The 11,311-nt window shown below is 52.7% G+C and overlaps 2 protein-coding genes and 2 long non-coding RNA genes across 4 annotated transcripts; 2 read left to right on the top strand and 2 right to left on the bottom strand.

Annotated features, from left to right (window-relative positions):
* Positions 1 to 661: 661 nt before the first annotated feature.
* On the bottom strand, positions 662 to 3,628 carry LOC126034995 (uncharacterized). The gene is made up of 4 exons (XM_049793057.1): positions 3,473 to 3,628; positions 1,907 to 2,185; positions 1,505 to 1,564; positions 662 to 1,422 (listed from the first exon to the last, which is right to left on the bottom strand). Exons 1-4 carry the CDS (start codon positions 3,534 to 3,536, stop codon positions 1,184 to 1,186), a joined length of 642 nt encoding a protein of 213 aa, XP_049649014.1. The 5' UTR covers positions 3,537 to 3,628; the 3' UTR covers positions 662 to 1,183.
* Positions 1,870 to 3,415, top strand: LOC126035032 (uncharacterized). Its single transcript, XR_007504818.1, has 3 exons — positions 1,870 to 1,958; positions 2,100 to 2,230; positions 2,635 to 3,415. It is a non-coding gene; the product is annotated as an uncharacterized LOC126035032 (long non-coding RNA).
* Positions 3,629 to 8,148, top strand: LOC126035031 (uncharacterized). The gene is made up of 6 exons (XR_007504817.1): positions 3,629 to 3,668; positions 3,705 to 3,885; positions 3,978 to 4,050; positions 4,087 to 4,584; positions 7,008 to 7,111; positions 7,206 to 8,148. It is a non-coding gene; the product is annotated as an uncharacterized LOC126035031 (long non-coding RNA).
* On the bottom strand, positions 8,027 to 11,305 carry LOC126035006 (butyrophilin subfamily 1 member A1-like). Its single transcript, XM_049793091.1, has 3 exons — positions 10,515 to 11,305; positions 9,447 to 9,544; positions 8,027 to 9,113 (listed from the first exon to the last, which is right to left on the bottom strand). Exons 2-3 carry the CDS (start codon positions 9,520 to 9,522, stop codon positions 8,602 to 8,604), a joined length of 588 nt encoding a protein of 195 aa, XP_049649048.1. The 5' UTR covers positions 9,523 to 9,544; positions 10,515 to 11,305; the 3' UTR covers positions 8,027 to 8,601.
* Between the last annotated feature and the right edge of the window lie 6 nt (positions 11,306 to 11,311).

Here is an 11,311-nt window from a genome sequence, read left to right as displayed (position 1 = left end):
GGCAGATGAAAACGAGGGTCAGGCACGATAAAAATTAACAGGAAAAATCAGTCCCAGGGCTACAGAAAAGGGCGTTGCCCAAGTACGACTCTGAATTTTGTCAAATTCTGGTCTGTGCTGGTGAGTCATAGTGACTGTGCCTGTCCCTACCCATGTGCCTGTCACTGGTGGGTCCATGGATGGGTGAAAAACTGACACATCCTCACTGTACATGCCATTATAAAAAAAATATGTATGGGGCCCAAAAAGGAGGAAAAATAACCCCAAACCTCTTTTCTTCTTTTTTTTTTCCTGCTGGAGTTATTTTTTTTTAATAATTCTGATGGGGGGGAAGTTGGTTTCAAACTGGGACTTTGCCTTCATGCCAGCTACACAAAAAAATACATTATTTTTTTTCCTTCCCCACCCGAATTAAACAGCTTCATCCTTGCGCAGGACAAATTAATTCTGCAATTAATTCCCCCACAGGATGCTCAGCCTTCATCCCTCCTTCTTCTCCTCGCATCCCCAAATGATGTTCATTAGCTATGACGCTGTTTATATAAATATATAAAATTATTACACACACACCCCCCGCCGAAATAAATCCCATTTACCCACATAGTGTTTCCAGCAAAAAAACCACCTTTTTTGGCAGAAAAAAATAATCACACCAGACAGGTAACAGAAAGAACCATTTATAAAGATGATGCAAAATAAACAACATGGTAGCAAACACACAAGACAATAAGTCAACAAATAAATAACTGCTAATCTTCATACCACATATACAGAGAAAAAATACCTTCCGTTTGAGCACCGATTTTTTTCCCTGTATTTTTCCTATGTAAACAGAGACAAAAAGTAGAATACTTCCCTTTTATAAATACTGGCTGGTATAAAGTAACCACTGCCCCCATCCCAAATTTCAAGGGAAGGAAAACCTGAGCAGCTGAAAATGGTCCTAAAATAGAAAAAAACCCAACCAACTGGCATAAAATGTTTTTCTAAAAGTTATAAATATATATATAATCTAACCTCTTTTAGCTAATATAAAGTGTTCTTAAGGCTGGGGAAGACTCAGTGCAAGGAAAATCTTCCCCTCCTCCTCTCCTGCTACATTTCCCATCCCCACCCCCACCCCCTTTTTCTGCAAAACCTGGATTTGCCTAAAGAGATGGGGTTAAAAAAAATGCTTTTTTGGTCAATCAGGGGAAGACAGCAACTGTGAAAACGAGCTGCAGGTCGAGGCTTTGCCCTGGCTGAGGCTCCTGCTCTGAGAATTCCAATTTTCTTCTCCTTTCTGGATGCAACAGCGAACACAGTTCAGACGCTGCCAGGAATGCCAGGAGCCGCAGGTGTACAAGCACAAACTGAAGACGATGATGACGGCAACGATTATCCCAGCAGCAATGGAGATGGGATAGGACAGACGAAGCCAATCTGCAATTAAAAAAAGAAAATAATTAGCGCTGCGGCGGCAAGGAGCGGCAGGGAGGATGGGATTTTGGATGGTTGCAGTCACCGGTGGGTTCTGCAGGCTCAGGAGACGTCGCGTGGGTCAGGAGCGGAGACGGCGTCGGCTCTGCAGGAAGAAAAAGAGGACAAATAGGTTAATATCAATTTCGTCCCCCAAATCACCCCCCTTGGGTTTTTTTTGGCTTCTACCCCACGGGGCGCAAAAAAGCGTCTTGCCGTGCTGCGGTTTTGGGACAGTTTGTGCAACTCGGAAAGGGCGCGGGTGCAAAGGCAGGGGAAAACCATGGGGAAAGGCGCACGCGAGGACGCGGGGAAAGGGTTTTCCGAAGATGCGCTTCCTGTGCGCGGAGACGCACACAAAGCCGCGCGGCGAGAAACTCGGCCAAGACAGCACCCCAGGACTCGCAGGGAAGCGGCGGTGGATTTTGGGGTGGGCTGCTCCCCGCACCGTGCAGGACGATGTGCACCAGGCAGGCATTGTCCAAGCTGCCCTGGGCTCGGTAGGTTCCAGCCGAAGCTTCGCTGAGCTCCAGTTTCCCGTCCCACAGCCTGACGCCAGCCGTGGCGCTGCTGGTTTTGTGGCAGCGGCTCCCCAGGCAGAGGGCAAAGTTCTCCCAGCTCGTCCCGTTGCGTTTTTGCAGGTGGAACGTTTTTCCGGTGAAGTTGATGGGGATGGTGACCTGATTGTCCTGGTGAATGTAGGCGGTGATGGTGGGACATGGCTCAGCTGGAGGGAGAAGAAGTTGGAAAGCCGTAAATTCACTTGGGAGAGGTGAGGAAGGTGCGGCGGGGGGCGGGGGGAGGGGGATGTATAATAAAATAGGGAGGGGGTTGCAAAAAGATATGGAGAGTTGCAAAAAAATAGGGGCATCGCAAAAAAATAAGGAGGGTTGCAAAAAAATAGGAGGGTCGCAAAAAATGAGGAGGGTTTGGAAAAAGATATGGGGGGGGTTGCAAAGAAAATTGGGGTGTTGCAAAGAAAAACTAGAGGGGGTTGCAAAAAATTGGGGGGGGGATGTTTTAGGGTAGTTTCGAGGATTCCCAAGAAGGTAAACACACACACACTGACTACAAGGGAAAAAGCAAGCATTTTATTAACTACACACACGCGTTACGCTAAGGGTATCTTAGAAAGCTAAAAACCAAAAATTAAAATAATTAACATACTGACCCTAGGACTGTGAAAATGAACTACCCGTACGTTCTTGTGCCGTCTTGCACCACGAGCTTAGTGCCACGGTCGGTAGGCGCCGGCTGTACATCGTACACCGACCCACCGCTCTTCCGAAAACGCCGGTGTTCTCATACATTTGCCAAGGAACGGATGTTGACGCTTGTGGTCAACGAGTACCAAAACATGCCTCGATTGCATCATAACACGTCCAGGGCATACTCGCCGGCCGGCCATGTGTGCTGGACATGCCATAACCATCCCTTACATTGGTTGACGCGCTTTGAGCACGCGGCAAATTATCATAATCCGCCGGTCTCATCCACCGCGCTCTAACCAACGGTGAGACTTTTTTCAAGGGAAGCGCAAAATGACGTGCGGTGCCTTGTACTCCTCCCTGACTGCATGTAAAAAAAAGGGGGGGGGAGGGGGAGGGGCAAAAGAAAAGCAGACCGGATGGGGGAAAAAACCCAAAATATTGGGGTTTTCAAAACGTAACGGGGGGGCGAAAAAATAGGGAGGTAAAAAAACCGGGGAGGGGTGTTAAAAAACGAGGGGGGGGGGGTGAAAAAAACGATGGCTGTGGAACTGTGGAAGTTTGCAAAAAATGGGGGCGCCCATCCCCGTCGCGGAGGAAGCAGGGGGGAGGTGAGACAGGATCAACCCCCCCAGAATGGTGCTTTGGGAGAGCAAAGAGCCGCGGGGGGGTCAGGGCAGGTGAAGCAGGGAGACAGCCGAGAAATTTCGCGGGGCTGTGGGGAGGCAGAAGCGAAGTTTCATTCAAATTTCCAAGTGCTCCCCCCCCCCCCCCCCCCCCCCCCCCCCCCCCCCTTCCCCGCTCACCTGCCGGACCGGGGCAGATCGGGACCAGCGCCAGCGCCGCCAGCAGCGCCCAGAGGGGCTCCATGGACCCGGGGGGCCGGGGGGGCCCGGGGGGGCCCGAGAGCAGCGGAGCGGCACGGAGCGCGGCTGCCGGGCTGGGGAGCAGCGTGCAGAGGGCGGGCGCCGAGCACCGGGGAGGTCCCGCCCACCGGTGGAGGTCCCGCCCACCGGGGATGTCCCACTCACCGAAGAGGTCCCGCCCACCGGGGAGGTCCCGCCCACCGGGGAGGTCCCGCTCACCGGTGGAGGTCCCGCCCACCGGGGAGGTCCCGCCCACCGGGGAGGTCCCGCTCACCGGGGAGGTCCCGCTCGCCGGGGAGGTCCCGCCCACCGGGGAGGTCCCGCCCACCGGGGAGGTCCCGCTCACCGGGGAGGTCCCGCCCACCGGTGGAGGTCCCGCCCACCGGGGAGGTCCCGCCCACCGGTGGAGGTCCCTCCCACCGGGGATGTCCCACTCACCGAAGAGGTCCCGCCCACCGGGGAGGTCCCGCCCACCGGGGAGGTCCCGCTCACCGGTGGAGGTCCCGCCCACCGGGGAGGTCCCGCCCACCGGGGAGGTCCCGCTCACCGGGGAGGTCCCGCTCGCCGGGGAGGTCCCGCCCACCGGGGAGGTCCCGCCCACCGGGGAGGTCCCGCTCACCGGGGAGGTCCCGCCCACCGGGGAGGTCCCGCCCACCTTCCCTCTCTCCCCGCCCAGTGGGCGGGGCCCGGGGCGGTGCTCCGCGGCTCCGGAGAGGTGCGCGGGCGGGGGGGGGGGGTGTGGTCGTAGGGGTTGTATGACGTCTGTACCTGCGTGTGACGCAATGCGCACGTGTAGAGCATCGAGGGGGGCGTGCGGGGAGACGGGAGAAGTGCTCTTCCGTGTGCTGGACGCAGCGGGTCCAGAGCGTGCAGTGTGGGTAGTGGAGAGCGCAGGGAGGGTCTCCAGCGGGGCGCTACACGTGAGTGTCCATGTATATAAAAATACAGGTACCTGTACACCACATAAATAGTGTGTGTATAGAGAATATATACCATACCTAGTGTGTGTACGTGCGCTAAAGTCTGAATACGACTCTACTAGTATACTACGTGTAAGTGTCCATATATATATAAAAATATATATACCTACATAATACATAAATACCTATATAACACATAAATAGTCTGCGTATATATAATATATACTATACATAGTGTGTATATATATACACTAAGTTCTGTATATGGCACTAATAGTATACAGTATGTGTCCATATATACAAAAATATATATCCATAAATAATACATCACTAGTGTGTGTATATATATATATCTACTGTATATATAGTTTATAGTGTGTATATACATAGTATATAGTATACGTATATCTATAGTAGTATATACATACACCATGTATACTCTATGTAGTATGTATATATACACTGCACTACACGTACTATTCTCATATATGTCATATGTTGTCTCTGTCTCGGCCAAAACCAGGACAACTACACTAATAGTATACTACAGGTGTTATATATAGTGGTAGTGTGGGTGTATATATACAGAGAGACACTATATGTGTGTGTGTACAGACACTATCACATATAGTATACTATTTGTATACTATATATAATACAGTGTTAGTGTACGATATGTACTGTACTACAACTAGTATAATATAGTATATACTACTATACTACTAATAGTATAGTATACTAGAGACACTATATAGTATATATACCATATGGTATGTATATTATGTGGTAAATATGCTATACCATGCAGTATATATACTACATGGTATATATACACACACTATATATGCTAAATATATACACAGGCTATATATATACTTTCCACACTATATACTACAGTGTATATCCATAGTTGACATATAGTGTATATACATTAATATAGATAGCCTATCTTTTTCCAGCCCCCCCTTTTTTCCCAGCCCCCCCCTTTTTTTTTACCCCCCCTACTTTTTTGCAAACCACCCCCCAATTTTTTGCACCTTCTGACCCCCCCCCCCCCCCCCCAGGAGCCAGGACCCCTTGACCCAAATAAAACCCTTTTCCAAACAAAAAAAAAATCGGATTATTTGGTGCTGCCCGTCTCCTCGCTCCGACTGGATCCCACGTCTTCCTTCGGGCCTTGCAACGAGGAAAACTGGTCAAAACAGAGCCAAAAAAGCCAATTTTGGGATTTGGAGGGATTTGGGGGGGGCAGTACTTGCCCCAGCTGGTTTGGGCACATGGTGGTTTCCAGGTTGCCTGGCGTGGGAAGGTGGGTGGGGAAAATGGGGGGAAAAGTGGGGGATTTGGGGTGGGGTGGGCTTTTTGTTTTGGGGTTTTTTCCATTCTTTTCCAATCTGGGGGGCTTTGAATTATGGATTTGCAGGATTTGGCCTCAAAATAGAGCTGGGAGGAAGGGGAGGGTGCCAGGGAAGGCCGAGGTGTGACGGGGAACAGGATGGGGACAGTCCCAGCCCCCCCAAATTACCCCCATGGGGCTGGATAGTGCTATTCCTGGGTGGTGGCAGCCCCAAATTTAGGCTTGTTTTGCCCAATTTTCGGTTCTTTTTGTTTGGTCAGGGTTTTTTCCAGATTTTCCTGGGTGTTTTTTGGGGGTGGGGGGGGACCTGGAGGGGTCCGGAGGAAGACAAAGGGCTGAGGAAGAGCAATGGGACCTTGGCCAAGGTGTGCAGGCAGGTGGTGGGGGGGGGGGGGAGCAAAACTGGGGGGGGTGGGAGGGATGCTGCGGATTTGCATCGGGTGTTGGGGTGCACGGAGCAGGGGGGGGTGGGATATCGGGGTGCTGCTTTGGGGTGCACTGAGGGGTGTACGATGGATATTGGGGCTCTGCATTGGGGTGCCCTGAAGGGTGCAGGGTATTGGGGTGCTGTGAAGGGTGCAGGATATTGGGGGGCACCAGGGAGGTGCAGGATATCGGGGCTCCGCATTGGGGTACACTAAGGGGGTGCAGGATATTGGGGTGCACAATACTGGGGCTCTGCATCGGGGCGGACCAAGGGGTGCAGGATATCGGGGTGCCCCGAAGGGCTGTAGGATATCAGGGCTCCACATCGTGCTTCAGCTCATTGCAGCCGGGACGGCAGCAGCCCCCTCCTCATCCTCCTCCTCCCCATTTTGGGGTGTTTCTCCCAGCAGCCCCCCCACCCCAGGCAGCCCTACCTGCTGCTCAGCTGCCTGTGCGCGGCAGTAGCACGGGTGCTGGCCTTCACCCTCCTCTTCCTCCTCCTCGGCACCCTCCTGGTGGGTGATGCCAGCTGGGGGGTGGGGTCCCCCAGCCCCGAGCCCCCTGCCCCGATGGTTGGGCGGGCTTCGGTCGACGCTGCTACTTCGCTTCCAAGGCCGAAGGCAACTGGTCGGCGAGCTGGGACCGCTGCTGGACCCTGGGGGGGCCGCCTCGGCCGGCATCGCCTCCACGGCCGAGCTGGTGAGGGGTGTGGGGGTGTCTTTTTGGGGGGAGGGAACCCCCCCCCCCATCATCCCATTTTTGCTTCCCGTAGGACTTTCTGCACCCCTACAAAGGGCTCACGGTGCATTGGCTCAGCATCCCCCGCAACGGCACCGTCTGGATGCGGCCAAGCGGTGCTGAGTGTAACACCTCCAGGTAAGATTGGATGGGCGGGAGGAGGGGGAAATTTTGGGATGGAGGATGGATAAAAACCCGCCCAATCCCACCTCTTACCCCCCTCCCCGTGCAGGTAGCCCATCCGCAGGGAGAGCAGCTGTGCTTATTCGACCGAGAAGGGGCTGAGCAGCTCCTGCTGCAGCACCGAGGCCGCATCCTGCACTGGCAAATAACCCCCATGGGGGGGTCCTGATGTTGAATAACCCACATGGCGGGGGGGGGGGGGGTGTCCCGGTGTTGCCACCCACCCACCACAACCTGGGGATGCTCAGCCGCTTCCTGATACCTTTTTGCTCAAAGCTTGAAATGAAATGTTGGAAATGGGTTTGGAAATTGAAAAATTAAGGATGTTTTGGTACTGGGGAGGAGGGAAAAAAATAGGGTTTTCTTCCAAATAAGCCTGCCAAGACCGCTGCCTCCAAGGGTGACATTGAATTTGCTGGTGGGTTTTGGCTTGCAGTGGTTTCTTTTCTGGCAGAGGTTTTCTCCCACCTCCGCACGATGGCAGCTGGGGGGAGAGGCGGGACGTGGGATAGGGTTGGAAAAATATTTTGGTTGCTTGGATTTAATGTAAACATGAACTGCTGGGTTTGGGATCCCATGAGGGAAAGCCCTGGGGAGGGGTTCTTGGGGGTCCCAGGGGACCAAGGAGGTGTTGCAAGGCCAGGGCAGCCTTTCGGGTCCCATGTGGGGCAGCTCTTGGGGGGGTCTTGGGGGGTTTGGGGGACCAAAGAAGCTGGGGGGACCAGGGCAGCCTTTGAGATCCCATGTGGGGCAGCTCTGGGGGGTCCTGGGGGCCCAGGGCAGCCTTGGGGGGGGGGGGGTGTCTTTGTGGGACTGGGGCAGCTTGGTGGTGGGTCAAATGCAGATGCCGCCTCCTTATTATAGCAAAAAAAAAAAAAAAAAGTGCTTATTATAATCTGAGCACATTTATAATCAATTTCACATTAATTACTCGGAAATACATCCTGAGCATGGAGAACAGAGGAAGAAAATGGGGGGGGGGGGGGAAGCGAGCACGAGCACATCCTTGTGATGACAAAATTGGTTTTAAACTGAGGTAGCGAGCGGCCAGTATTAACACAAAGCCTGCAAAAATCACAATTTTTAATTTGGGTTAGAAACCCAGCTAGTGATGGGCATTGAGGTAAGTAAAAGAAACCTTCAGAGGGGGTCGAGTTTAGGAGGAAGCCCCAACTTTTTGCCTCAAATCCAGCTAAGTGAAGCCCAGCTCCCGTCAACGAGCTTTGGATGAATTTAACAAGTGGCTTTTAGATGAGACGAGCCGTGCCGAGCTCAGACCCAAAAGCCCCTGGATATAACCCAAAATGGAGACATCTAAGATGGAGGTAGGACCATGAGCTGAGGTGGAAATGACTCCAAGACCTGGAAAATAAGAGTTGAGGAGCATCAAGGAGTGTTTCCAACCACTGTGGAGCAACCAGCTTTGGGGGGACCCTGCCAATGCATCAACCCTTCGGGGACAGTTTGATGGTGGAGAGAAGCACGCAGAAGTAGGGGAAGACCTTCTCTCCGCTGAAGGAAGCCACGGGGAAGGTGAAGATGCGTTGGCGGCTGCCAACAGCATAGAAGGAGACCTGTCCCACCTCATAGTCCAGGTAGACCCCTATCTCCCCGTTGAGGAGTGGGACAGAGGTGTTGGAAGGAGCTGTGAGGGCCACACAGAGCTCATCGTACTTCTGCAAGCCCCAAATCTCAGTATTAGGCTTGAAGAGGATCCGGCCTTTCCTCTGAACCGACTCAAGGGCCACCCCAACGGCCCAGAAGCGCCCGTTCGCTTCCACCTCCCAGTAGTGACGGCCCGAGGTGAAGCCCTCGCTGCCCAACATGCACGGATCCGTGTCGAACTGGCCCGGACCCTCAGGCCACCGGTGTCCAGGTCTACCCCAGCTGGCCTCTTTGAGGTCCTCAGAGAGGATCACCTCGGGTCCCGCCGTGGCCGGATCCAGGGTCACGTCCACTGGTGAGCAAACGAGAGAAGGAATCAGAAGCCAAACTTAAGCTTAGAGGACGCACACCCCCCAAAATCCCCATCCCTGGTTACTTTTCAAGGAGAAAGGGAGAGGAGTGGTGAGGTTGGAGATGGAAGAGCGAAGAGATGGAGGTTGGAGATGAAGGATCTCCGGTTGAGGTTGGACATGGAGGAGCCAAGAGATGGAGGCTGGAGATGGAGGAGCCGGGGAGATAGAAGGTAGAGCTGGAGGATGTCCAACTCCAATGGACATCGCACTTGATGCAGCCCAGAAAACATCAGGAATTGGTATTTTGCTCCTCTCTGGCCGCTTTTGGTTACCTTCAAACTGTTTTGCGGTGTGGTAGTCCAGGGCAAGATCCCATGTGCGCGGCCGTGGTTTGAGGAAGAAAGCCATCGCACCTGCAATGTCCTCCTGGCTAGAGGCGCAGAAAGGGGAAAGAAAGAATAAAATAAAATTATTATCCTACAAATGAGCACATCTCAGCTTTTCACCCCTTTTTATGTCAGAAAACGGGTTCAACCGCTGCATTTAATCAAAATACCTGAAAGAAAATGCCTTTTTTTCTCCAGCAGCTGCAAAGAAGCTTGGTTCATTTATGGGAAAACCCATGGAGATGGATTGAACCTATTAATTCCATGATGACTATGAAGGGAACATGAGGAGCACGTTGGGATGGACCCATCTACCTTGTAGATACGATTATACCCCAAAATCCCCATTCCTTGCGCTGGCTCAGGGATGAATCCATCTTAAATCCATCCCTGCCTCCACCATTCATTTTCTTGGGCAATCAAATCTGACAGGGTTTACTTGAGTGAGAAAAATCCTTAAAATTGAGATAAGCCAAGTCCAACTCTCTCGCGCCCAGAGAAATCCTGCGATAAGTGGAGAAATTTGCCGCTGGCCCTGGGGGAAATGTGCATGGGAGAGATAAGGGCTGGCGTCAAAGGGCCTCGAATCCATCCTCTGAAACCGAGCATGGGGCTTTGAGTGCAAACAAGTGGTTGCCTGCAGTAAAGGGCACTGGAAATGAGAAATAAAGCCCCCAAACGGTTGAATAAACCATGCTGTGATGCTCAAATTAAACAGGTTGCTTCTTTTTCACATGCTTTCCCCAGCAAAACTGCAGAGGAGAGCTAAAGCAGCAGGTGGATGAGTAAAAGTGGGGAAAAGGTGGGAAAATCAGCCTTAAATTAAGGTATAAGCAGGAACTGTGCTGTTTCTCACCCGTTTCCTGAGCCGGATCATTACGGGTAGACAAGAAGCAAATAATAACCATGACCAACCACTGCAAAACACCTTTAAATCCAAAACAAAGATCCTGAGGGCAAAGCAAGGGTGATGTAACCCACCCAGCAGCACTAGGATTTTCCCCTCTCTCAAACCTTTTGGGGTTTTCCTTGGTGACACTGGTGCTGTTTCAGCGTTCCTCCGGCTGCTTTTCCTCCACCGGCTTCTTCTCCGCTTGGCTTTTTTCCTCGCTTGGGTCTTTTTTTCCCCTTCTCTCTGGCACAGGCTCAGCGAAAGCTCAGACCCGTCTCTGCCTCCACCAGTTTTTATCAGCTGGGGAGGGAGGTGACCTCCAATCTCACGCCTGCAGACAGGGCCACGACACACTCGGACGCCTCCTGCACCCTCCGATTGCACTTTTTTTTCTCCCATTTTAGGGCCATTTACTTTCTCAACATAGGCATTGGGGAGGAAGGAGAGAAAAAAAAAAGGCACTGAAAAAAATGTGCATTATCGCACCCCAAGAAAGAAATTGGTTAAATTTTTGCCCCCCCCCAAGTCCCCAAATCTGGCTGCAGCCCCTTCCACGCGACGGAGCTTAGCAAGGCAAAGCAGAGACAAGGATGGGAGCAGCTTCCAGGTGAGGGATGAGATGGCAAAGCCTGGAAATGAGACAACCTGGGGGAGATAAAACATGTTTAAAGCCAACTGTGGGGGAGGAAATTTGCTTTTCCCACCCCGGAAGGTCGTGCCGGGAGCCGAGTGTGGGAACACCCAGGGGCGGTTCAAGGGAAGGCGGCTTCGCCCCGTGCCACCGCCAACCTCCAGTGCCGATGTCTTCTTGCTGGGAGGGGATTACGGCCGCGGCAGCAGCGCAAAACCTCTGTGCCGAGACCAGCCACGACATTGCCACCGTCATCTCCCGGTACTGAAGAGGTGAAAACCCCTCGGG

The sequence above is a fragment of the Accipiter gentilis genome, chromosome 36, assembly GCF_929443795.1.
Source record: "Accipiter gentilis chromosome 36, bAccGen1.1, whole genome shotgun sequence".
NCBI classification, from domain to species: Eukaryota; Metazoa; Chordata; class Aves; order Accipitriformes; family Accipitridae; genus Astur; species Astur gentilis.
This window is presented reverse-complemented; position numbering and strand designations above follow the sequence as displayed.